Source organism: Netta rufina, assembly GCF_964035555.1.
Source record: "Netta rufina genome assembly, chromosome: 8".
Taxonomy (NCBI): Eukaryota; Metazoa; Chordata; class Aves; order Anseriformes; family Anatidae; genus Netta; species Netta rufina.
The window spans coordinates 28,105,620-28,133,326 of NC_140131.1; the positions used below are offsets into that span (position 1 = coordinate 28,105,620).

The window sequence follows — 27,707 nt, forward strand, 5'->3', positions numbered from 1 at the left end:
AAGGATGCCTGATTCGTCTACCCAAATCAAAAGAATTGAAGTCAGGGACAATGCAGTGAGTGGTGACCTTTTTGACAAGCACTTATTTTGCAAAATTATTTTGTGTGCAGTGAACACTATTAGAGAAAGTTTGGGTTTGAGAAGGTGTCAACATCTGTGTGAAGCTAGAAACACAGTACTTTAAGCCACGCCAGTGTCCCTGAGATACATGGAAAGCACCAAGAAAAGCATCCTGTTCTTTCCAGTGCATTAGTTATTCCCAGTGACATGGGAATAACTTCATATACTGAGACATGTCTCTACTTTTGCTGATGTCAAGCAATGTGCTAGGAAAAACACATTATGATTACAAGAGAGCAAAAGAACATTATACAGTTATATTTCATCATGGTGCGTATAGTCTGAGGAAGGTGAAAGTGCTGCCCCCTGAGTTTCTTGCAAGCTATACTGGGCCAACAAGCATTTCCTTCTCCATAGTTTCAAAACCCTCCCCCTCTCTGCCCCAAAATACAACAATGACCCATCTGTGTACATACAAGAGAGCAATTCCTAATATTTAAACATGGACTAATCTGCCAACACTGATGTGTCAGAGACAGAAGATAATGAATGTCATGGTGCTTAGTCTTTCTTTTCACTAAAACTGTCTTGAAGAATAATGGGGAACAAGAAAGCTAATAAAAAAACAAACCACTATGGATCATAGTTGATTTGAAAAATAGCATTATTCTCTTCAGTTTTTCTTTGAAAACATTTTCATGTTTTAATCTCTTTCAGATTCAAGAAAGAGCATATTTCTCCTGAAATTACATTTAAGGGCTTAAATTTTCTACCAAAAATCTTTACAAATAATCTTATGGTTCTCATAGTGTTTATCTACACTTTGAAACATATCTACTCTTTGATATAATTTCACTCCACCTAGACTGTAATTACTTCACTCTGGGACACCTTTGTGGCAATTAAAAAGATTACAAACAATACCTAAAAAACAAACAAACAAACAAACAAACAAAAAACAGTTAAATGAAAATCAGTAGTACTTAAATACTGAATTTGATGTGCCACAAGATGAGGATCTTCAAGCACCTAAACTGTGTGTAACTTCTGTCTTGCATCCAATGAATGTGATAGTAATTTATTACAAATCTATGTGGTTTGATATGGTGACATTCAGAAATAACTGAACTAGTGCTAGAAAATGTGGTTCTGGTACTAGAATTAGCGTAGAATTAATACAGAATTCTACAGAACTGTATATTAATGTAAGCATTCTACCTGACCTGGATTAATACATTTTCCTTCTAATGCCTAGCACAGATCTAAAGTTTTAAGATGGAACGCTAAATGGTCAGCATTTAGTCCATGTCGTTCTGCTTGGGACTGACACAGGACCACATTGTAGCCATTGTAGCAAGGTTCAAAAAAAAGTGTCACAGGCAACATGTGATGAGACTGGATGTGGCAAGAAGGCTGGTGACAGAAAGATGTCTGATTTATAAACATCAAGAGAAAACTTGAAACTTTACAGCACGTGAGATTTTTTCAGTAACAAAGTATTAAGTGAAAAGAATAAACTGCCTTTTGGACTACCTACTGACGTTGAGAAGAAGGCACCAAAGGAATTAACTTTTTGTGTTTTAGGAAGCATCTAGTAAACCACTGAGGACAACACAGGTAGGGTAACAGTTCATAGTACTATTTGTACTATTAGTACAGTAATTAATTCCTGACTTTTGGGGAGTTGTATGTGGTTAGAGTTTAAGGCAGATGGCTGTTGGACTAATTCTGAAGAAGTAAGTTTTCTACAAGTGGTGTAGATGTGGTATTTTGATGCTTCACCACTGCACTGTGGCTAACTACACTAAGTGCTACAACCTGGTGTATCTCTTCACAGAGCTGCACCCAATTAACATTGAAGGGAGCTTGGGTGTAACCATGCCTTACACCTTGGTCTCCTTGTTTGTAAACCTAATGACAATGCTAACTGTTAGAAAATCAAGGACAGAAAGAGCTAGATGTATGATTACAGCACAGTAAAACAATAGATACTGTAGGAAATGGTAATACACTTATGATGTTTAATTCGATGTATAACAGTAACACTTTGTGGTTAAACCATCTGTTTATTAGTTACTGTAACAAGTAACTACTACACTTTTCTACTGTAGCGTAGAAAGACCTCAAAGCAGGCCAGTTTTACAGTCTTGAGATGCGCTTCTCCCAAAACGTGACCACAGGTATCCCAGTCAGGGCACCCCGGGCGCTCTCTCCCCTCAGGGCCCTCTCTCCCCCGCCGCCTGCCCCTCTCCTCATGTCCGCGGCGTCGCCCCCGACGGCTCTGCGCATGCCCGGGGCGGGGGCGCTGGGGGGGCGGCGGTGCTCGGGACCGTGCCGGGACAGCCCGGCGGCATCCCCCGCCTCAGCCCCCGAGACCCCCGCCGGGGCCGCTCTCCACGGGCGGTGTGGCGGTGGCGGGGCGGTGCTGCGGGTGGCCGTGGCAGCACCGCCATTGGGCTGCGGGCGGGCTGTCAGTCGTGCGGCGGGGCTGGCCCTGCCAGCCGCTCGCCCAGCCCTCCGCCGGGATGCTGCCTTTAGGGGGATGCGGCGCTCTCCGCGTTTTGATTAAAGCCCCTCGCCTCCCGCCGGTCTGAAGGCAGGGCTGTCGGGGAGGACGGGGCGGAGCGGCCTGCGAGGCAGAGAGAGAGAGGGGCAGAGACAGACAGAGAGAGAGAGAGAGAGAGAGAGAGAGAGAGAGAGGGAATCCCTGGTGGTGCGTCGCGCATGGCTCCATAGGAGACGTCCTCTCCGGGAATACTGGGGTAGCACGGAGCTGCTGCGAGCCGAAGGCGCCCGGGTTTAACTCACGCTTGCGGGCGCCCAGCATGGAGGTGCAGAGATGGTCCACGCGATGGAAAACGAAAAGGTGGCCCTGGGACTCGGCGGTGACCGTGCTCGTCGCCTTCGCCGCCCTCCTCGGGGCTGCAGAGGTCAGAGGAGGTAAGGAAGGGCCGCCAGCCGCCGGGGTGCCAGGGCAGGGCGGGGGGCACGGTCCCGAGCGCTGCGGGCCGGGATGCGCCGGCAGGATGGGGAGCGAAAGAAATGCGTGGATGCGGTGATCTCCCGTCAGCACTGTAGAGCGTGAGGTTTTCAGTCTTACTGACCCCAGAGCCTCTGTGCCGCTGAAGTTCCCCAAGCGGCTGCAGAGCAGCGACAAGGAGCCCCCTCCCCTGAGGGGCGAGGACAGGGAGAGCCGGGCGTGGAGGCTCCCTGCTCGGTCTCCCTCGATCTCACCTCGCTTCTTTTTCCTTTGTAAAGGAAAAAGGGGACGAGACGGGAGGAGCAGACCTGCTCGGGGCCGCTCTGGTGTAGCTGGGTGTGAGGTTGAGGTTTTTAGTTTTCGGCATGTCTGACATTCACGAAGGGGTTTAACTCACCGCCGCCAAGAAAGGTCGAATTCTTGCGCGTTTATTATCGTAACGAGGTATTTCTCCGTCTGAACCTCTGCTCTTTCAATCAACGGGCGCCGCAGGGGGAGCGCAGTAAGGCGATGAGGGTTTCCATTCAAGCCCATTATACCTGGGGACAACCTTGGCGGTGTCAGAGCCGTCAGGGCTTCTGCCCCCTGCTGGCCCCAGCTGCTGACAGGGACCGGCCGGGGTCACGGCTCAGCCTCGCGGCAGCCCCCGGACCCCGGTGGGGTTGCACTGAGGGCGAGTTAACTTCACCGAGCTGCAAAGGTCCGACTCCTCGTCGCTAAGTCAAAACTAAATCTATTCAAGAAAAAAAAAATCTGTACTCAAAGACATGGTAGAGTTTTATGCAGCTTTTCACGCAACTGCAGTAGAATTTTCTTTAGTAAGCAAGATTTATGTAGATTATCTCTTCATTGGTGTCCAACATATTGTGTAAAGTTGAATAAAAATCTAAACCCAGGCAGTCCGGGGGGAAAAAAAAAAAAAAAAAAGAAAAGTTCAGCAACATTTGGCACAGTAATTAGTTTTTAGCTGTTTGGTAACTAAATTAAAAATGAAAAAGCCCTATTAAAAACCTTTTCCTCTAGCATTCTTTATAAGGGATACTTCAGAAGTAATACTACAGTCTTCTGGCGTTTGTAGAAGCACTTTGAAGAGAATTTGGTACTTGGAATACTGTATTCTCTACAAGTTCATTTGCTTGGGGAGCTGTGTATTTAGGGCTTGCTCTGTTACTGAAGTCAGAGTATTTCCACTAACTATAGAGGGAGTAGAATTTGACCTAATTTCCCTAATGGAGTACAAGGGAGATATTTCTGAATCATCTTTTATGTATTCTAATCTTATTTAAAGTAGTTCAAAGATAAAGTAGGATGTAATGGCTAACTTTTGAAAGTAGGTGAGGGAAAATACTGAGAAATAATAAAATAGTATACTGTAGCGGGCAAACAATATGACTAAATGAAAATGCTGCAAGGGTTGACCAGGGTAAAATATGAATTTTTGCCCTTATAAATCCTGTTAAATTGAATCCAGCATTCTTCAACGGTCTTTTCATAAAAATATCCTTTTGTAAAGAAATGTAGAGAAAAGTTCACTGTGTATTCATATAAGTGTGAGTCCTACAGCGGTGACTTCTTTTTAAGACAACAGAATCTGTTCCATTTAGAGAAACCTCAAAAGATTCCTAAAATTCTTGTCCGTCTTTCAAGTTGCTTTATTTAACACAGAAAAGAAAGAGAAGTATGAGGTGTCCGTCACAGCACCAAGAAAGGGGGTGTGAAGGTCTCTTTGAGCTATTTGTTGTTTTGACAGGAAAAGTTACAGAAATTAGAAAGAACTGAATGGGAAAGCTGGTGGTTCATATTTGGTCAACTTAGTGCCCACCAACTCTTAAGAAGCTCTTTTTAGAAAATATTTTTGCTTTATGACTCGGCAAAAGTAAACAGCATTCAGTATTTTAAAAGACATCCTTTGATTTCCCTTCCCCTTCCTCACCTTTAATACTAAACCTGTTGGTAATGTGTTTGGAATGAATAAACTCATTTAGTCAAAATGGCATGGCTTCAACGCTATAAATTTTTTTGTAAGGCCCTGGCATCAATGCACTATTGTGATACTGATTTAATTTTCATGGGCTAGAAATGAAAAATCAGACTTTTTATTATTTATAAGCTTTTTAAGCAACTAGAAATCCAGCTCTTACTCTGAGTGCAAGAAGTTTTAAGAATTCTTACTGAAAATGAATCTGTGAAGCTATATATACGGTCTATATATACTTGGGACCTTCTGTGTAAGTGACAAGCAGGTTGGTTTCTAGTATACCAGAGATACTTTTTACAGCCATCTTAGGAAATACAAAGGTTCCTTGTGCTTCCTCAAACAAGCCTGGAAACTGGTGGGAGTTCTAGGTGCAGAAGGAATGCAGACCTGGGTCCACCAGTAATGGCAAAAGGAGTTTTCTTTGTGGACTGAACATTATTGCTCAATTGTAATTGCTTAGTAAACTTCCCTGAGGAGATGTGGATCTGTTTATAAAATGAAAACTGTTCAATGTATCTGATCACTCTTAACCCTGTATTAAAAGAAAAAAGAAATAAAAAAAGATATTTTAAACTAGAAAATGATGAATCTCTTCTTAGAACCATCGGTGATATAAAACACTTTTGCTCATAACTGATCAGTTCCATTTCAGGTTGAAACAGAATGTGAAACACTTAATTTTTTCTTTTACAGTGAAACAGTTTTGCATGTTAATTTTGGTCGAATAAAATGCTATTAACCTTCAAAAACAGGGTATATATATCTTTCTCAGATAAACATTCACAAAAATGATTAAATCAAAGGGAGATTTGACTGGATTCAGCTTGTGGTCCTAGCTGATATTTTTCTGAGTCCCAGGGATCAGCAGGTGAAATGGTCCTGTCTTCCCAGTATAGTGTAAAAGAGACTTGCATGCACGTATCTGTTTTACTACATAGTATAAAATATAGAACTTTAAAATTTATTTTGAAGGTAAAATAGTTATTTCAACCTCAGTAGCAGACATCTGACAGAAGAATGAGTGGTATTTGTTTTAAGTTCTCTAGAGCATGAATCTTTGCATTTAATTTAGAAGGAGACTTCACAAGGATCCCAGAAAGAACTATTCAGACTGCAGGAAGCTGTCTTTTTACTAGCTCTGCAGAAAGAAAACTTGCATATTTCTCAACCTCAATTTTGTGTATATCTAATGAATGTATGAATATAAGTACATATTGTATATACACAAAGGTTCAGTGCTTTTGGCTTGAAAGCATCTCTAGCTCTAGCACCTGTTATTGGAATGTCACTAGAAAGAATAATTTTTGATGTAAATTTGTCTGGTGCTATGGCGTTTTGTGATTGCTGGAAAAAAAAAAAAAGTGAAAATGTTGTTAGTACCAGTGGCAGTTGTAAAATGTAGTAAAGAAGTCATTATACTCAGTATTGCAGTTGTCTTGCCCAAAGTTATTTGGCCTCCTCAAAATAGGGCCCTTAATTCCAACAAGGTTGCAGCATAATAAAAGAGCCCTGACAATACTGCTGAACTGAAGTTATACCTAAAACATACTGGAACAATTATGTCTCTCCTGGATTTGTTTTGTACAGTGGTGAACAGTAGGGTTTCCATCTGCCAGCAAGATTAAGAAGTTGCTTTTCTCTGTAGAGCTCTCTGTTTCTTTTCAGAAGAAATCCTCCCAGCATTGGTTATTGTTATTCTGTATATTTGTTGCTAATATGGGGAAACTTGTTTTCAAATTTCAATTTTTCACCCAGAGCTTGGGTGAAATATCAAGTGAAGGATGAAGCCTCTCTTTCTGAGGATGAAGTCTTGTGCAGTGATACAGATTTGCTCTTTGGATGGACCCAGTAAGACAGCAGCCACTTGAAAGGAATTAGGTGAACACTCATGCCTGTTGAAAAGGCTTATGACTGTACCACCCAGTAGTAAATACCAAGTTTACAGACTATAAATGTAAGGATTAATTGCTGACCCTGTTATTACAATAGTAATAGAATCTGACAGTACTTTTTTGTTTTGTTTTACTACATTATCACACATAAGGGGTTGTAAAAATCTTTGTAAATTCTAGGTCTGGGGCTTGACTGTATGTCAAAGTGGTAATGCATACAGTATGTGAAGTAGAAGTTATTTGGCAGAGCTAATCTTAGGGAAGAAAAGTGTTTACCACAAAGCAAGTTGAAAGGTAAATTATAAAATATGATTAAAAAATGAAGATTCTAATCCTGCTATGAATAAGACACTGGCAGCCTGAATATGAATTAATTGCAGTTATAAATCAAACCATGGTCACTTTGTTATAGTGTTACCATAACCTAAGTTTTATTCACTCTGTCTCCTGTGTGAGGATAAGTTATCAAGCATTCTTGGTAGAAGAAGATGGGGGAGGGAGGGAACATTTGAAGTTTTGCAACTTTCCTATCTATTTAAGTAGTTAAGCAGTAGTCTTGCTAGTGTCAGTAGGGTATAGAATTGGGACTGGTTTTCTTGTTTTACTATCAAAAGGAAGATAAAACATTTTGCTGTCAAAATCTTTGACATCAGTGAGAGTAATTTCTGAGTTGTATGGTTAATAAAAATCATTTAATTGTTTCTCTAGGGAATTAAATAGAGCTACTTTAAATGGCATCATTTGTAAACCTTGTCCTTAGCTGTGCTTTGCTTTTCCAAACATATTTCATTGCTTATAGTAATGTAAACACAAACTGACAATGGACATATGTTTGACATTTGAAAATTCATATTTGTTAAGAGATATTTCTGAAGTCTATTAGGATTATTTCCAAATAAGTAACTTTGTTTATTTGAAATGGTAATAGAAACAGGATACTCTGGCAATTTAATACTTGTTTCGCTGATTTTCACAGTTGGGAATACTGTCTCCACCATCTTTAAGAAACAAATTTCTTGAATGTTTACCAGAGGCCTCAGCATAGTTAGACATTTGGGCTGCAGATCTGATATGTTCTGCTGTTGTGTGAAGTAGGAATAACTCCACAGAAGTATTGAGATGGATATTTTAACATTGCAAATTGATGGATCAATAGAGGACTACACCAGATAAATTTGCTCAGTCCTTTGTAGCTAATAAATGAAACAATTTATGGAATCAGGATCAGGTCTTCAGTGTTCAATTGTAGCCTATCTTGCTGAACAAGTGATTCAGAAGTTTTGCTGATACAATCTTTCTGGTCTCAAAGAAGGTTTTCTTTTAAGCATTGAGAAATGTGTCATGCAAAATGAAATGACAACCTCAAAATCTAGGTTACACTCTAGAGTTGTGTAAAATATCAAAAGCCAGAAAGAACACTTCTTAATTTTTGCTGAGTACTTCAGCTAAAGTAAGCCTGCAGGTTAACCTCATTGAAAGTATGTAGGCAAGTTTCCCAATAGTCTTAATTTGGGGTTTGCTTATTTATTTATTGTAGGAGTATTGTAGATTGGTCTTTAAAAGGAGAGATAATGAGTTGATGAGTATCAAAAATAAGTCCCACGTATGCATAGTCTGCTTTTATTTTCTTTGAAAGGCTAATATGCATTTAATATGCTTGCAGTATAGGAAGAGAATGAAAACTTTCCAAATAACTGATGTGGATGCAGAAGTTCTGAGCAGTTTTGCACAAACCCTCTGTTGGCAAAACACTCAATTATAGGCCATGTAAAGCATTCCTGTATGCATCTGGATAATCTCTAGTTCTTGTAGGCACTCAGTATGAAAGCACCTTCCTCTAAATATACCACCAGCCAAAATCCCAATTAAATGATTCATTTTAAAGATAACATGCAAGAAAGCTTTTAATATGTAAAACAGCCTTTCATTGGAAAATATGTCTCTAGAAGAATACATATGGGCAATATACATTCAGTTAATCTCACAAATTTTTATTTAGCTATCTAAGGGGCAGACAGGGTGGAAGCTTGATTTTCACGAGCACTATGTAATTACTTCAGGAAGCTTCATGTTTGTACTTAGAAGATGCTCTGTGTCCCACATTTGTAGTCCACAAAACATAATATGTAGTTTTGTAAAGTCCTTTGGTCAATGCCAATTAAAAGTATTGACACTGGGCACTGCAGATCTGATGCTTTTGGTGCTTGTTCCCAGAATGCAGTCTTGTTCTGCTGTTCTGTTCTGGGCTCTCAGCAGTGGGCAAGGAGATAGGCAGCTCTCAAACTGACAATCCTAAAAGCACTGGAGAAGTACAGATCTGTCCAGAGCTAGCTGGTAGGAAATGCTAAGGGCTGGAGAGTTTCTGATCCTCTGGTGCCTGGATGACAGGACTGCAAGGAATCATTGCTTGGGATAGACAGACTAGAGCCTGTGGTGAGAAGGCAATAGCATCCATTTCTTCTAAGAACTGGGGAGCTCATTGAAGCATCTTGCACATAATGTGCATTTGAATTCCTGCTTTTTGACATTTATTCCTATATTAGTGAATAACAAATGAAGAACACAGTAAATAAGTACAGAAAATAATTACCTGTATCTCTGTTTTTAAAAATTATCCCACCACAACTGCCCACAATGACAATAACTAAAATGTGCAGTGGTAAGAACAAGAATGAAAATATTCCCACTGTATTAGTAATGGTGCAAATTTCTAGTAATAGACGGGTCTTGCACTGTGTCCTAAAGATCAAAAGCCTAACAGTTCAGCAAATCCAGATTCTAACACTGCTAATGAAGACTTGTGCGTTGACCTTCTGGGAACACGGCAATAGTTCTTGTTCCCTATGTTCTAGTAAACTTAGGTCTACCTGGTAAACGAACCTGCTTGCTGTTGTTGTCAGAATCAGAAACTGGCCTAATAATTAGGGAAAAGGAACATGAAGAGAGGAAAGTTATCAGGTTTCACAGAAGGATAACTGTTGAAACAGCTTGACAAATGGTAGCTTAAAACAAACAAACAACTACTATGTAGAAGAACTTTGACACAGTCTGTATTTAAGAATGTTTTTAAAAGAAAAATGTTTCTCCTTTTTTCTAGCCTGTCAGCTCTGTTCTGAGAGGTCAGCAGCAGAAACTGATTACTGGCCACCCCATCATATGACTTTTTTTCTTGTTCATAAAAATACTTTCAGCTCTTACATTATTTAAGCTATTAGCCTCCTAATGAGTGTAAGTTAGAAACATCATCATAGTAATTTTAATTTTGACTATATATAATGCATGGAGAGTCCTTAGAATGAACACTTAGAGTTATGAAGATACAAAATTTTAAGAAAAATCACTAACTGTAGGCTATTATGCCTTTATTAGGCAACGTGGTTTCAAAACACTGAGGAGCAGCCAGTACCTTCTATTTAAATTCCTAAATATACACCTAGAAATCTAACCATAAATTAACCTATTTTGGAAGTCTTGACCACAAATACAAGAAGGCCCTTCATCAGTACCCACCAAATATGCATACGTGTATGTTAGCCTACCAGGGTATAATAGCTGCTACTTTTTAAATGCTTTCTCATAGTAAAATAAAACTGGACTAAATTTAAAAACACACTCCATTTAGAATGGAAGATGAATGTTTCAACACTCCTCGTTTTGCAGTGGTTCCATTGGAACAGATTGCTGGCAGAATGAAACGTATTTCCATGGAAAAATATGAAGTAGAGTAATAGTAATTTAGAAACGTTAGTCTTACTAATTTATCATGTAAAGTTCTTTGACTGGGGCAAATTAAGCTCTTTTCTATGCCAGGGTTGTATCTCACCTGTTATGAGTTACTGATTGTAATTCTTACAGGCTGTTTCTGGGGCAATCACTGATATATTTTCACTTTCACATTAATCAGAAGAAGGGCATTGGTGAAGAATAATGATAACTTAGAGGGAAAATCAATAGTGCTTATTATATATGAAAAAGGAAGAGCCACCGTTACTGAAGCTATTAAAAGCATAGCAAACTCTTGCACACTCAGATTGCTAAGACTTATCTATGTGAAGTAAAGACTACTTTAAATGGAAATAAAGCAAACAGTATGTCCACCAGCATGCATCTGGGAGTATCTTGTAAATATAGGTGAATATAACCTTTAAATAGGGAAGGGTCATTATGCCTGGGCTATAAAATTAAGAGTTTTAAACCCAGGAGTTACCCAATCAAAATTTAAAAATAATAGTATTTCAACTTCTATGCTTCATTAGGCACTCAAACAGAAATACATTTTTTTTTTTTTAGTCTAAATGATTGATCCCCTGAACAATTTCTCATGGGAATGAATTGTGTAGCCTGAAATTGCCACAACAGTCACTTTCCTGTCAGTCCCGGAGCATTTCTCTTTTAGGCCTGATGGCTAAGTCCTTTCTTCTGAAAGTACCTGAGCTGATTGTTTTCCTCTGCATATCCTATCTTGAAGAAAAGTCTCTCAAACAGTTCGGCCTAAAAGTCACCAACACCTTTAACTGCAGCTAAAAAATGACTTTCTGTACTGTTCATGGGCAAAGAACAGATGTCTTATTTGGTATAGCCTATCTAGAAAGGTTCAGGGCTATATTCAGTCCTGGCTGAAGTCCCCAAGTAGTTTTGCAGCCCATTCTGTTTAGAATTGAGGACAACTCCAGATGTGGAACTTGGTTACAGGGTTAATTAGCTGTCCATTCTGACTTTCTTGATTATTTCTGAAGAAATAATTAAATTAACTCAGAAAAACAGCTCTCAATTCAATGAATTACATCTTTCAATCTACATGTATTCCAAATCTGCTGAGGACCACTGCATGCATCTGTGGTAGGATCACTATAAATGTTTGATCTCATAAGATTTAAGACATGAAATACTAAGTGAGAAATCGGAGTGGTTCATGGAACTGACCTATAAACGGCTTCTCAATAGAGCTTTATGTAGGAAAGGATCATTAGAAAGTTAGAAATCTTTCTGATAACCAACTAACCTATATAGGTCAGAAAGAATTTCTGCAGAAGCATTATATAAGTATGCTGAGAATTTGTTTTTCTGCAAATAAAAAAATCTAGTAATAGAGTGTCCAGGTCATCTGCTATCAATGAAATTATTCCAACACAGAATTTGTCACAAATTAGTTGACAGCAACAGACTAAAGTTACTAGTAAGATGCTGTGAGTGAAAGCTGATAAACATGGTAAGAAACAGGAGCTGAAGCGTTTCATATGCTAAAGAGTAAATTGATACCAACAAGTGAGCTGCTTTGATTTGCACGTGATTTGGGAGAGAATGTTTTACTTATGTGAACCACTAGAGCTCTATTTGCAGTGCGTGTTAATAGCCTAACTTTTACATACCCATCATTTGCATTCATGTCATTCAATAGATTTATATATTGTATTAATATATTTATTATATTTGTATATGATTTGAGTAACCCTATATGAAAACTTATTTTGTTTTTGGATCGTTATTGCAGTTGGTCAGTAGCTGAAAATGATAACAAAACAAAAAAAAGGTCTGTTGTAAATCAAAACACTTTTATAACTGCAAAGGCATTAAAATAATAAACCCTACAACATGATTGTTCCTATTACCTAGAAAGGTAGTATGTTGTATAGATGTTACCCTTTTATCCAAAGTGGCTGCTGCTGGTGTAATTCCAGAGACACTTCTGCTACCAAAAGTGCTGGATGCACTTTTGATACATTTTTTTTTTTGTGTGTTCTGTACAGTTTGCCTTTGAAGGGTCAGATGGGTTTTATAATAATGTAGAATTTGAATGGTGGCTGCTGGAGCAAACCCAAGAAATTTTATTGCCTATCACCATGATCTCATTACAGAGTGAACACATACTTTATACACTAAGAAGATATGATTAAACACCACTCATTACGATCTGCCCTTGAGTTTAAAAATCCAAGCATTACGATCCAGACTTGGCCAAGGCAAATTCTCTTGACTGACACAACTTGTCCCTGTTTTGCAACATGTATCCTTTGGCACATGTTGCACATATGAGGCATATGTGGTCTCCTACAAGAATTGTTATCATAGTGAGCTGTGGATGCGCTAAGCATTTATACTGAAAACTAAGGTCATCCCTTACAGAAGGAGGCTTGATGTGACATCTTGAATAAACATCATCGACACAGAATGTGTATCCAAAGGAGTTCAGTCTGCATTGATGTACAGCTTCTCAGTCCTTCATTCCCCTAATGTCATAATCTGCATTGTTATTATCCGGGAACCTTCTCAACAAGCAGTTTCCACCAAAAGAAAGGGAGAGCCATGTTATTGAATAAATACCAGCTAAGATTAATAGGGATGACATATTGTAGTTTTTATTTCCATTTAGAGGTTGTGGAATGGAATGAAATGAGAACCATATTTTTAACTGTGAATATATGATCAAAATGTAGTCTAGATTTTTACAAGCACTCTTTTGAGTCTATGATGACTATTTTTATTATTAAAGCATTGAAGATAATGCTCTGCCATAGGCTTTAAAATAAATGTGTCATTGTATGTATAGGAAGTCTAGGTTTGGAAGTGCTAACCAGAACTGGAAGTCAGGTTTTATGTACGTTTTCCTCCTCTTCAAAAGCATGGAAAACACATGAGGTTTTCCTCATGTAATTCACCTTGAAAATCTGTCTTGACCTTGCAGTGTAAAAGTGTGATCTAGGATTCAGTTTATAACTACTTACTTTCATTAATTTCTGGATATTCCTTATTCATTTGGCAGGACCAGATCAGAATAAAATTACTGTGCTCTTGGTATTATTTACTGTTTTCCTTTATTTCCAGCAGAGAGATGCTGTCAGAGGTGGATTTTTCTTCTTCTTAAAATGCTCTTACACATATTTTGGTACCATTTAAATTGTCTTAGAAGTTCTTATGTTTTTGTCAATCTAGCATTGTCTTGCTGTGTTTTTCTTCCATATGAGGTAAAATAGGAACCTTGTGCATGAGAGATGGGGAGGGGAGCAAAGGATGATTAAATATGGCTAGTGTTTTATATTTAATATGAAATATGTGGGATCAAAGGTTCTCATCCATACCATTATAAATGAAAACTTCATTGAGTGAATAGATGTACTTAGTATTTATGCCACAGTAATGAGACCAGAATTTTGCTCTACAAATTGAAATATTGCAAGTTGTAAGTTATTTCAGGTCTTGAGGTATTACACAACTAGATTTTTCTTGTAGTTTTCTTTTGTACTTCTTTTCTTTTGTACTTTTCAAAAAAAAAAAAAAAGCAGGAACTTACACTGGAGCTATCTGATTAACAGTTTGGCATAGTTGGCATACTGAAAGACGCTCGTACATGCAGGATCCTATCTCACATGCTTCTGCCTTCTAAGACTGATTTTTTTAAAGTATTCTCCTTTGTCATTGCAGAAAGCTCAGGCACTTTTAAACTCTTTTTCTCTGGCTACTACTGCATAGTCTGTTAGATGTGCAGCTTTCACTGCCACTCTGTTTGAACTCTGTTTTTTGAATCAAAAACGTAAGCTGTGGAGCTCCATACTATGATATTTAATGTGAAAAATAATCTCTTGCAGTTGGTTATCCATCAAGGAAACAGAGCAGAACAGAAGCTCACTTTTTGATTTCAGTCTGATCCTGGGGGGTTGGTTGGTGTGTCTCAAGGAGACAGGCTTCAGGCATCAGTTCAGCGTGGCCATGAACACCTGCATGAAGAGAATGACTTTCAGTGTCTGGACTTTGCATTTTGGAAAACTTACTATGGCATGCACAGTCTGTTTTACAAAACTGGTATCTAGGATTCACAGGGAGAATTGACTGTAGTCCAAAGACTGGGGAACAGAGCTTTTTAAATAATGTTTATCTGTGGGTTATTTCTTTGCTATTTCAAATCTTAGTACAAAATGAATGAAAAAGTATTACATCGTATATCATTAATTTTCAATTTTCTTTACTCCTCTTCTGAAAAAACTATCCAGGGACATTAGACTAGGGAGTAATCTAGGTAAACTGTGCTGTGCACTGTGAGGAAGTTCTTGTGAGAGGCCCTATATCTGTCAATATCTAGGTTAAATTAACGGTGCCCCTTATAAATACAAACTATAACCCTAATTTGTGCATCATGCAAGTAGGCAAGTTGCATGGCCTTAGCATTGGTGCTGTTTCTGGCTGTTTCTTACCATTCCAATAAACTGTGTGGGAGAAGAATGCTCGAGAAGAGGCGGTTCCCAGGAAGAGCTGAAGCTCCCGGGTTACAGTGACGCTGAGCACTGCAGAACCTCCAGAAACTGGCAGAGAGAACTCCCAGTCTCACTTGAGCTTCTAGCCTATGTTCTCCTTGACTGTGTGAGTTGTCTTATCTCTTTACACTGGTCTTCTAAACAGGCCAGTTGTTGACTGTGTGAAGTTTTCTCATCTTCCTTTACACTTCAAATGGGTTGCCTCTGAACAGTAGGATCTAAGCTCTACTGTTTTTCAAGACCTCTTTATTCTGACTGGATTCCTACATGTATGTGAGCTTTGGGGCATATTAAGAGTAGCTGTGTCTGGTGTATTCTGTAGAAGCACTGTGCAGATGATCTGAACATACACGGTGGGCTTATCATGAATCTTGAGACTAATGTCATGCCAACCTGGTCAGGGCTGTACCAGCTAGGTTGCCATAATTTCAGAAAATGCAGAAAAAAACTGAAATTCACCATCAAAATTTCTCCTAGGAAAGAGGATGCATCTGAAGAAGCCCAAAATTGTGGCAGCTTGGCCTGCAGCCTCCCACCTGAAATATGGGGCTGGTTGCACCATATCTGATGAGCCTCAAGCCAAGGATAGATAATAGCACACACAAGAATGATGCAAAAACACTTAGGAGGAAGGAGCACAAACTCAGAAATCCTGTTGTGTAGGTTATTATTTGAGACAGACTGATTATCTTTTTTGTTTAACTTTATATGCCTTGTCTATTCTATTTAGAAATGATGGTGAACTGACTCGTGCTTTTGCTATTAGTATTTCTTGACTCGCGGTTTGTGGAAATAAATGTCACCTACAGACTCTTAACAAATGTTCATTTTTGTTATTTGGAATTTGTGGTTTGAAGATTGCTCTTTTCTATTATTATTCTGTTTCTTGACTGGAAGACTTCTTAGCAGCAGAACTAGTGTGGAGTAATGAATAGTCTTGTTCAAGGGTGAATACCCTTCCAGTCAGCCGGGCAAGGAACAGCCATTATTCTAAAAAAATAATGAAGAAAAAGAATCTGGTACAAATTACAGAAAGAGCAAAGGAAAAAAGGAATGTACCAGTGGTTGACTTATACAGCGACTTGGAATTTTTATTGATATTTCCCGTGACTGGTTCTACATTACTTTACTGGTTCAAATTATTATAGGTACTGCAAAAATAGCCACAGTTACCAGAAAACCATGTGGCAATTTCTTCAGCATGGTAAGAACTTCAGAATTGTGTGGTATACCTGTAGAGAATACATTATATTCTTCACAATTTTTCAGACAGTACTTAACAGAGAGGTAAGGCTAGTGCTTCTGAATTTGCACACTCCTGAAACTTTACTTTTGAAATGTGTGAACAAACTGAATTTGTAGGATATATGGATCTTAAGTAACTGAGTTAGTGCAGGTGTATACTATATCGTTCTTTCAAAATGTATTAGCTTGTAATAAACCTCATTTGTATTTGATAGCATGATCTGATGAAAAATGAAAACAAGCTGTTGAATTATTAAAAAAAGAAAAGCTCACAAGTATTATTTGTGATTATATTTTAAAACAGAAGAAGTTATGTCTAGTTATGTCATTCTAGGCAGATTAATAAAACCTCAGATTTTGTGTTTAAAGAATACACTTTTAGTGTTATTCAGTTAGGTTTAACTACAAAGTGGATTTCATCATATTTGGCAATACCAGGAGAAAAATAGGTTGAGCTAATTAAACTTAAATTTGTTCTTACTTGTTATTGATACAGCACATAGTGCAATGATTTCAGAGATGATACAGTGAGGAAAAAGCCAACACATCAACACTGGCCAGAACTGTACAAGTTGTCAAGAAATAGATACTGATGTATCCATAATCAGACTATCACTTTGCCTATGTTTTCATACTCTTTTATTTGTTGTCTGCAAATAATCATCAAAATAATTGAATATTCACAACCATTTTTGGGCCTTAAGTTGGTATTTGCTGACCTACAAAGTTAATAATAGCAGAGAATAAATTAGCTATAGTTAATTGCAACAGTGCATTTCATAGATATGAAGAAAGGTCAGATTTCTGATATATATTACTCAGCTTTAAAAGCAAAAGTCATGTAAGACTTTCTTTCCAAATAGTCATTCTGAGTTTGCCAACATGAAAGCTGCAGAAAAGTCCTAGTCCTGCTTTGAATAGAAAGTTGGACTAGATGATGTCATGAGGTCCCTTCCAACTTGAATTTTCCACAGTTCCACGTTTAATCACTCTTATGAGCTAAAATAATACAGGCTATCCAATTTATTTGTGTTGGAATGTTTAGTAACTACTACTTACATTTTGTACTTTTATCGAATCAGGTTTGTTCATCACAAAGAATTGTAGGATGGCATGAAAGGCTGCTTAGAGCACAAGGTGACTCTGAGTAACACACTCTACTTCACTGTGTTAGTAAAATAGAGGTTTGAAGATAAACAAAAACTATCATGTCTCTTTAAGGGCTAGCTAGGTAGCACAGGTCTTTCTTTTACTAAATTCCTAAGTAGAGATCTGATGAGTGGCTCGATTATATTAGAATACTAGAAGAAATCAGCCATCCCACTAACGTACTTTCTTTAGACATTAAAAACCTTCCCTCTGCATATCTGCTTGTCAAATAAACTCTGATTCTTCTAACTACATCCCTTTTCTGGTGCTACTGAAGGTGGAAGGGAAGTAATTCCCCAAACTTGGACCAGTCTATGATCCAGTCCATTCACTTCTTGCAGGCAAATAAGGTAACTTTTTCTTTCTCTAACTGGAAGAGAAAAGCAGTTAGTTTCTTCCTTATCACTTTCTGTTGAGAAAGGAGTCATATGTAATCAGAATACATTCTAATGTTAGCAATAGTAGTTTCTGATAGCAGATTGCTAGTAGTTGAATGCTTCTGAAACTTTTGTGCTAACTTTTTAAATCAATTACACTTTTTGTAAGTCACTCAGTAAAAGAATGTGTTGTAAGATCCAGTCACCAAGTTTCCTTCCATTTGGGCAACTGTGATTTTCAAAGAGCATTCAAAAATCTGACCATAGCATTTACATTAGATGAGAAGAATTCTTACATATTTAGAAATGAGTAATCCTGCTACAACAATATTCTGGTTTAGGAGTAGCCTGCAATAAATCAAACCAAGATGCAACTATGCAACTACTCTTATGGTTACACATACACTTTTGCAATGAAATTCATTTTCTTCCTAGACTCTGCATATTGTAGAAATGTGAGAAGATGCAAGATGAGTAATTCTTTTTTTTTTTTTTTTTTTCTTTGTCAGCTGAACCAGTTGATGTACTGAAAGCATTAGAATTTCACAATATGCCAGAAGGAGTATCAAGAACAACAGGATTTTGCACAAACAGAAGGGATTCAAAAGGATCAGATGTTGCCTACAGAGTTTCAAAAACTGCACAGCTCAGTGCCCCAACAAAGCAGCTGTACCCAGGTAAGATTGTCAGAAAGCTATTACTTTGGTGAATTATCTTACTGCCTGTGCTACAGTATCTAAAGCACAGCATGTAGTCTGTCATAAGTACCACAAAGCACCTCTGTTATCCCTAAAAGTGGACCTGCATACGAATGACAGGATGTTCTCTTAATCCACTGGATAAAGCCATTTTTATTGATTTCAATCATAAAGCTCTTCATCAAATTCTGCACCAATGCCAGAACTAGTCTGTAAGTCATATTACCTGTTATTTCATGATTCTATCTGAAAGAAAGTTTATTTGGTGGCTTTGGCATGTTTCCTTCAGTTTCAGTAGTCCATTTAAAAGCAGTACTTTCTGGACCAATGGTATAGTGCTAGAAATGAGTTGTGGTTGGCCATTGCAAAATTGTTCCCAGAACTACCATCTGTTAAGAATTACCTAAGAGTTTCTGGGTATTTGGGGGACTAAACAAGGCTAGTTGAGGATATCAAGTAATGTGATTCCATCTTCTCTCAAATTTCTCTAAAATGAAATAATCACATTTTGGGAAAGATTAACTGGATGTTAAAGAAAGATTTATTCCATTATTTTGTTGTCACTCTTGTCATTTGACCCAAACTGTAGAGGAAAATAATAATAAGAGTATAAAAAAATCCTGAAACGTTTGCTTTTTTAATAGCTCTTGGACGCTAAGTGTCTATATATAGAGCTATACATATGTTACAATATGTAAACATTTATACACATTTCTGTTAGAAAGTCATTCATTTTTTGACTTTTTCAATCAACAGTGTATGGAGGAAACTTACTTATTGCATGTATGTGTAAGAAATTTGGAAATATTATGCCATTGTAGTGATAACAGCAAGTACTGAACCAAGATACACAACTCATCATCAGTCACCTATCTGAGAAAGCTGTTTTTTTTATAAGATATTATCTGATCAAGGAGCACAGGCTCAGAGTAGATGTATGTCACCCATTGTAAGCATTTTCAATAGATCTTTCAGATTAACAGTGCAGACAGGGCAAGTATTCAATGCTTTTCAAATAATTTTTTGGCCTTTGTTCACAGTTATCTTCTCTTTCTTTTCCTCATTTTACTGTCATCTCTTTACTCTTTACTCTGTCATTTAAAAGGCATAACATACAGTTTAATTTAATCTGTAAAGCCAGCAGTTTTGCTTCATCATCATTAAAAACTTGACTGAAAGCTCATCAGAGTCAATGAAATTCTCCCTGTTTACTGAGCTTTTATCCTTTCAAAAGAAAATCTCAAAACAAGCCCTAAACTGGTCATCGTTACTACAGTGTTCAACAACCTTCTACAAAAGTTATAAAGATCATAAAAAGTATTTAAAATAACAATGCAGCAGACAATATAATAAGTGTAAGACTAGGAATTTTCAGTTTTAGAAGCGTAGTATGTAATTTAAAATGCAATGAATATTTTATGCATTATTTTTTTTCATATTGTAACTAAAGAGTTAATGCCATTGGGAGCTTGTCTTTATTGAAAACTATGCAGAATCTTGAAAGACTTTTCTCACAACACCTGTCTTGGAAATAATCTTGTATTTTTTTCCATCATTAGAAGGAATTCCTAAATAAGCTTTAAGATGATGTCTTTCATGGTTTTATTCATCACAAAAATATATTTCATATTATTGTATTAAAATTTGCTCTATTATTGTATTAAAATGTTTAAGAACATTTTACCCACTCATGCACACAAAGTTGCAGTTATATTCATTACCATCACTATGATTAGATTCTAATCCTTTTATTTCTTGCAAGTCAAATTGTAGCTGAGGCTACACGCATCCAGTGTATGTTCTGGCTTACAATTTCAATCTTACACATCATTTGTTGTTATTAAGCCTAGTAAACTTTCACTTCAAATGAAATGCAGATTTACCACTAGATTCAACAAGAGTAATACTGAGTACAGACCTCAGGTCTTCCTCTATAAATAAGCTGTATCCACTTCTAATTTTGTTTATTTTTAGTTATAAAGGTTGAAGCAATGATTTACATATAATCTCTCCTTCAAAGAGTAGAGAATCAGGGAATAAATGAAAATGAAATGTTCTTTGCTTATGCCTAAAGCTCCTATTAATTAAGAATGCTAAGTATGTAAGACTGGTCATGTATTTTTTTCAGTGTTATGTACAATATCACTGCAGAAAGATACAAATATATATTGTGAGGGAAAAAAAAAAAAAAAAAAAGTGACTGTCAAGGGAGATGAAGTGCCTGGGAAAATATTTGCTGTAAACTAAAATGTATACTTGTTTTGCAGAATGAATTTATAGTGCACATTTTTTAAATTAGAATTGCTAAAAAGTTGAATAGAAAAAAATAGTGAAATTGAAACTTGCATGTTTATTCTATATATTTAATCAGTACTACACAAATTCACAGTACTTTTACAAATCATGCTTTTAAGAACCCTTAAGGTATATATTTGGGGAGTTAAAGCAAGAAAGAGGAAAAAAAAAAAAAAAAGCAAAATTTTTCCTAGTGTAATTTCATACATGTTCATTTTGTCAAATAAAAGAAAACCAAAAACCAGTTTGTATGCAGGATCCTCTATACCTATAGACAAATTGAAGCCTTCATAGGATAGTTTAATCTCTTCTGAATTTGTAACTGTATCTGTCATTTTGTTTACAGGTGGAGATTTCCCAGAAGATTTTTCAATATTAATGACAGTAAAACCTAAAAAGGGTATTCAGTCCTTCCTTCTGTCTGTCTACAATGAACAAGGAATTCAGCAAGTAGGTGTTGAAGTTGGTAGATCCCCTGTCTTCCTTTTCGAAGACCAAAATGGAAAACCTGCCCCGGAAGACTATCCTCTTTTCAGAACAGTCAACATTGCTGATGGCAAGTAAGTGTAAAATTTTAAGATGTAAAATGAAGTTACGGACCACTGTATAGATGATTATTGTCTTTACAAGCAGATGTTGTAAATAATTGAATAAATAATTAACAGTTTCCAGCTAGCTGGACTGCTGTGGTGCAAAATCAGGGGATCTTTGCAGCAGAACACAGTTCCAGCTTGAAAATGAGTATAGAGCTACAGATATAGTCAAACCACCTTTCTTATTTGCTATTTCTGTAAATCTGAGTGAGGAAATAGTCATAGAAGTTAAACCCACCAAAACTAAATATATGAAGACTCATTCTGTGCAAGATAAAAAGAAACTGTTTTCAAAAAGACTGAAATAATAATCTAACTTGAAAGACACTCTTCTACATTTAAAGGTGATAAATAAATGACTGGAGATAAATTGACAAGACAGTATGTTTATCCTTTCCTTAACCAAAACAGTGGATAAATAAGATCATTCACGATACCTATATGTAAGGATATTGGGAAAGAATAAGATAAATAATTAATTTGAAGTGCTGCGAGGATTCATACTTCATTCTTATTGAAGGGAATAACTCTCCAACACATATTGCATTTTAAATACAGTTGCTAATTTTTTGTCCCCTAACTTGCCTTTGTAGACAAGCAATTGTTCTCTGTGAATGTCAATCTAGTGCTTTTCACATCCATTATTGTTGCTTTTCAAGAGACACATGTCCTTTCAAAGGTTTTTTATTTATTGTGCTGCAGTCCAAGAAGAGCTGCTACAATCTTTAGAGATGCATGGAATGAAATTTTATTAAAGCTTTCAGTTTAATAAATTGGTAGAGAAGAGAGAGCAAGTAAATTCAGCAACAATTAAATACATTTGTAACTCAATAAAGGATAAAAAAAAAAAAAGTAATTGTCTTCTAGCCCATGTGTTGCCACAGGATGGAATTATACCATGAAACCTGAATGTGGCTCTCATAATTTCACCCAAAATATTGGGAGTATGATAAAATTAAAAAATCAAAATCAATTTCTCTTGGTACAAGAGTGAGACTTCAGTGAGACTATACAACTTCTAAATCAACTGGAGTCAATCATATCTATGGAATGAGCTATGTTTTCACATTCTCAGCCTCTGCAAGCCTTCAAAAGATGGACCAACAATTTTCTACTGATTTGGCTCTTTTATGATTCTAGGGCAACAATCTTCATCTCAAAATGAAATATATTAAAAAAAAGTGTAAACAGTGTAATCTGCCTGAGGATGCATGGACAGTTTGCTTTTATACTGATAATGTTTAACCGTGTTCCAGAGAAAACATGGAATTAGAGTTCTGGCTCAGTGATACTCTTTAGCAGTCAGATTCTATTAGCTTTGAGGTGTTCCATTTGATATACAGCCGCTCTTTGTCTAAGTTGTCTCTCTGATTCAGACAAAACTTAGTGACAACAAAAGCCAGTTAAAATAGTTTGATTCTAGCCTTTTCCTTGCCAGTCACCACTATGGCATACTTTTACACTTTTTGCCCTGAGCTATCGAAGATGCTTTCAGTTTTTGCTTGTGTTAGATTAGAAAGTGTCTTGTTCTTGCTCTTAGATATTTAAATTGTTGTAGCAGAGAGATTCACTAATTAATATGTTCTGTCATTATAATGAAGTACCATAAAGGACAGAGTGCAGTTTATCAAATTGTTTACAAATAAATAGATTAGTAAAATCTAAAATGCCATTACAATAAATTTGTCAGTGCTCTGAAATGCTTCATTCACTTTTTTGGTGAGTATTTATGTAGATGGAACCATGGTTGCAGGAATATCAGCAAGCATTTCTAAGTATCTGTATCTGAAAATGCATCTATGTTGGAACTGTTGTACATCTTTGAAAAATCTCTATAGCTATGGGAAGCATTCAAACAGGCAAAAGGATGTCATAATTTTTTTGTGATCAATCACCAAAAACAAATAGTAAAATATAGCAAAGAATTATCTGCTCTGTGTGAAACACATTTACTTGCATGAATAATTTCTTAAGTAATTTGGAAAAACAAAATTTCATTTAAAAAAAATCTGCTGACAGATCATTCAGTCTAATCTAATAAAATGTAAACAGTGCACACAGCTCTAATATGAGTTTACTAACATTCCCTGGGTAAAGCTTCAGGGAAGGTCAGCATGAATTTCATCTAATATAGTATTTGTACAATGGGTGCTGGATCAGATTCCTTAGTACAAAGGACAAAACACTATACATTTGTGCATGTATGAAGGAAAAAATTGAGACATTTAAAATGTTGTCTGTGACTTTGCACAGCCTGCAATAAACATTTTGGCCTACTCTTAAAAACAGAAATTAAAGAAGAATTATGTTTTACTAGGTGGCATCGAGTAGCCATTAGTGTGGAGAAGAAAAGTGTTACAATGATCATTGACTGTAACAAAAAAACTACAAAACCTCTGGAAAGAAGTGACAAAACCATTGTGGACACCAATGGTATTACTGTCTTTGGAACCAGGATTCTGGACGAAGAAGTTTTTGAGGTAAAAATCAATATGGAACAAATGGAATTGAGTAATTTATTTTTGTAGATTAGTTAGTGCGGGTTAGAATAAACTTTGAATGGCAAAGTTGATATAACATAGAAACTGTTTTTTTAGAACCTGTTAGGATAGGCTGAAATGAAAGAGAATTAAACAAAGTGTCTGTCTTGTTGGAAAATATGATGCATTTTTCTGTTCTTTAGATCAAGTTGTATCTGGAATGAGTTTATTTTATAGTCTTTCTGCCTGGTATTGAGATACCTGAGGTATTTAGGAGACTTAATCTGGCAAAGTTGAGTAGTATTGAGTAGTATGATACTATGAGATGATACTATTTTAGTTCTGTCTCTCTGAAGTAGTTACAGATATTCGTGCATTCTAACAGCATTTGGGAGAGGGGTGGAAGGACCTGGAAAGCTTTCTGTGTGATGTGAATCTCTTATATTGTTTATCCCACTTATTAATCTTTCCAGTAACTGGAACATACTTTGGCAACCAGGACATATATGTTTCCATCATTTACTGGCCAAGAAGTACATATAGGAAGGGTAAAATGCCTCTAAGGAAGTATGTGACTGCCAATCATGAGGCCTTTTTAGGTAGAATTCTTATGTCAATGATTATTTTTGCAGGCTAATAATGAAACTTCTCTAAACCTACAGTATCAAGTTTCTGTTATAATATTATTATGCAACAGTCAAAACTATCAAGGGTAAATTAGAACTGAACAATAAGAAAATATAGATCAGTAGTTAACTTCACATACAGGACATCTGTGTTCTATAAACACACAGATGCAATCCTGGCTTTAAGGAGTGTATATGCTTGAGAAGCTGTATATGTATCAAGGGAGAAATAAGAACTGTGAGTGTAACACTGTGGCATTGTTTCCTTGAATTTTCCTGGATGTGACAAAACATGAACATTTCTGAGTAGGAGAATTTCTGGGATGTCTTAATGGGTCAAACAGTATGCAACACATTTGGTATTGACAGCTTAATTTATCTGGAGTCAACAGTAAAGTTTGCACATCATAGGAACATTATTTTCCCTTTGAAGATGAATTCTACAGCTGCCTGATCTGGTGTGGAGCAAGCATTTCTGGTCTCCACTTGTGATAATTACTTGAAATTTTCATTTGTATTTCTTTCTTGGGTCAGAGACCATGTGCCATAACATGTATATTTGGGGAAAAAAAAAAATCAAAATATGTGCAAGGATTAAAAAAAAAGAAGCCAGTGATCCACTGTGAAATTTTTAATTGTAATCTTTGCAGACTTGACAAATCAGTCCTTCAGTTCCATCTAAGATCCACTGAGAAGAAAGATGGTTTTGGACTCTCAACATAAATAGCACAGCTGTCTAATGCCAGTTTACAGGCTGAATCTTGACATTCAGCACTGAGAACAGCAACATTTCCACCATTTCCATCACTGTAGATTTCCAGATTCCTTCAATGATTAATTTCCTTACATACATAATTGTGCCCCTTTTCTGCTTTGTTACCCAGAGAAACTAGTGACGTTCCTGTAAGGTTGTTCTTGTAATTGGAGGTTAAGATTTAGTCCAAAGTCTCTTAAACCAGCAACTTACAGTTCTGTTGGGATAGACTTCTGCTTTCTGTTTTACTGTAGGGCCCATATTTATAAAGATTCAAGTCAAGTAACAGTGAACATATGTACCTAGAAAAGTATGTGTTGAAAATACGCAATTGGAATATCCCTCAAAAGTTGAACAAACTCCTATATCATATAGAGTTTTAATTATACGCATCCTCCAACTTCTTGCAATGCAGCCTAGTTCTTTCTGAGCTCATCAAGTTTTTTTCTGCTCTACACAGATAGCCCTCCTGCTTTATCAACAGGACTTTATTCATCCTTTAGCCACTGCTGCTAAAGTCTCCAACACTTAGGGCTCTTCCCTGGATTTTGTTTCCTGCTCAAGTCTCCTAGTTGTCTTAAATGCTTCATTCATCACATTCATGATAACAATGATGTCTGGTGGTTCCATGGCTCTGCTTGGTAGTTCTGTGTTGTGAACCCTGCTGTATCTTGAAGCCACAACAGACAATGAACAAACACATGAAAACAACAACAAAGAACAACATGTCTTATCCTACACACACGAAATTTTGGAAATGGGTTTATTTAATTTTTTTCATCTCAGAGTTAAGAATACCATGAGCAAAAACCTCCAGTACAGGGTGCAACTTCTTTCTATTCTGTCTAGCTTAGTCATACTGGTTTTCGTGGTTTTATTCTCTTATATAAGATGTTAGACTTTGGCTTTGATCTTCAAAGCCAAACTTGTTAAAATCTACAGGTCAGAAAATAATACCCATATTGTATTTATCAAACATTTATGTATCAAAACGAAGTCGCCTGCCTGGTGTCAGGGTACAGTAGTTTCTCTATTTGTGCTATGTAAAGTTGTGCTGTATTCACATTCATTGACATTTGCTCAATATCCCAAGCATACCAGCTGTCCAGAGATCAGGTAGATCACCACTGAAAGGGGAAAAGGAACTGAATAATGACCTAACAGGCCATGAAAAATGACTATCCAGTTTTCTAACTTAGTATATGAAACAAACTTAATATTCCTTGGTAAGTTAGCCTACTAGTGCTAAAGCTAAGAGGCATCTGTTGTGAGTGCTTATGAGTTGCCCTGGTGCTCATCATGCTCTGTTAATATGGAAATCAATGTGATGTTACAAAAAAGGTACTGGATGTAAGTAAGCATTGGCATCAGGTGCATACAAATGCTTGAGAAACAAAGAGTAAACTGCATGTGTCTTAAAATAACAGTTAAAATTCAGTTTCTAGAAAGCATTACTAATTTCCAAATTATGAGGCCTTCACTTACCCTGCTAAGCACTTGCTCGCTGAAGTGGGTCTCCTGCTATCAGTGGTACTAATTTATAAATGCTTGTTTTTATATGGCTGATGGAGTATACTTCAATCTTTTAGACATTGTTTGAAATTAATGTCATATGTTTTCAAAAGCATAGTGCAAGGAAGTATGGTTCATAATTATCTCATGTAAAGAAGAGAATACCTACCTGTAGCACACAAATATATCCCCCCCCTCCAAAAAAAAAAAAAAAAAGTTGGTGTATGGCACCCAGTAAAATAATTTAATGATTTTGAATTATGTCCATTGAAATATGTTTTTAGCTTAAATAGTCAATAAAAAGCAGGGATCTTTTTATTCCTTGCCAGCTTTAAGGATTTGTCACTCTTCATTTAGCACTGTTGGTGTGAACAATACAACAGGTATTTTGTTACTAACTAACACAGTTGTTATGCAGATAATTCCCTAGAGAGACTGTCTTTCAAAAACTCCCTGGGTGTCAGACTGATACAATGATTGTATTGGCACTATGCTACAAATAACAAGCCAAAGCCTGATGTATGTAACTCTGATTTAAAGCCAATAAAAGTTTTAACCACACACAGTTTGCAATAACAAATCCTTGTGTAGTCCTTATTAACAAAGAGTGTAGATTTTGAATCTGGTCTCATGAAAAAAAAAAAATCATACACTTATGTATAACGTAAGAGTCCTTTAATAACCTGAGTGAGCATTTGAAGTTGAAGTTGTGGTGATAATTCTTGGACAAAAAAATGATTTAACCTATCAGTCCATTTAGATGAGTAATCATACTTCATACTTTTCTAAGGATGGTAATTCCCCAGTGCAAAAGAGCAGAAA

General features: G+C 36.8%; 1 protein-coding gene across 3 annotated transcripts in view; it reads left to right on the forward strand.

The window, feature by feature from the left end:
- Positions 1-2,885: 2,885 nt before the first annotated feature.
- Positions 2,886-27,707, forward strand: part of COL11A1 (collagen type XI alpha 1 chain) — a gene marked incomplete at both ends in the record, with an annotated part of 142,556 nt that continues 117,734 nt past the window's right edge. For all 3 annotated transcript variants that reach the window (XM_084291221.1, XM_084291223.1, XM_084291222.1), the window contains 4 exons: positions 2,886-3,000; positions 18,437-18,604; positions 21,267-21,480; positions 23,831-23,993. In XM_084291221.1, the coding sequence (XP_084147347.1) occupies positions 2,886-3,000; positions 18,437-18,604; positions 21,267-21,480; positions 23,831-23,993 (660 nt within the window). The remainder of the gene's footprint in view (positions 3,001-18,436; positions 18,605-21,266; positions 21,481-23,830; positions 23,994-27,707) is intronic.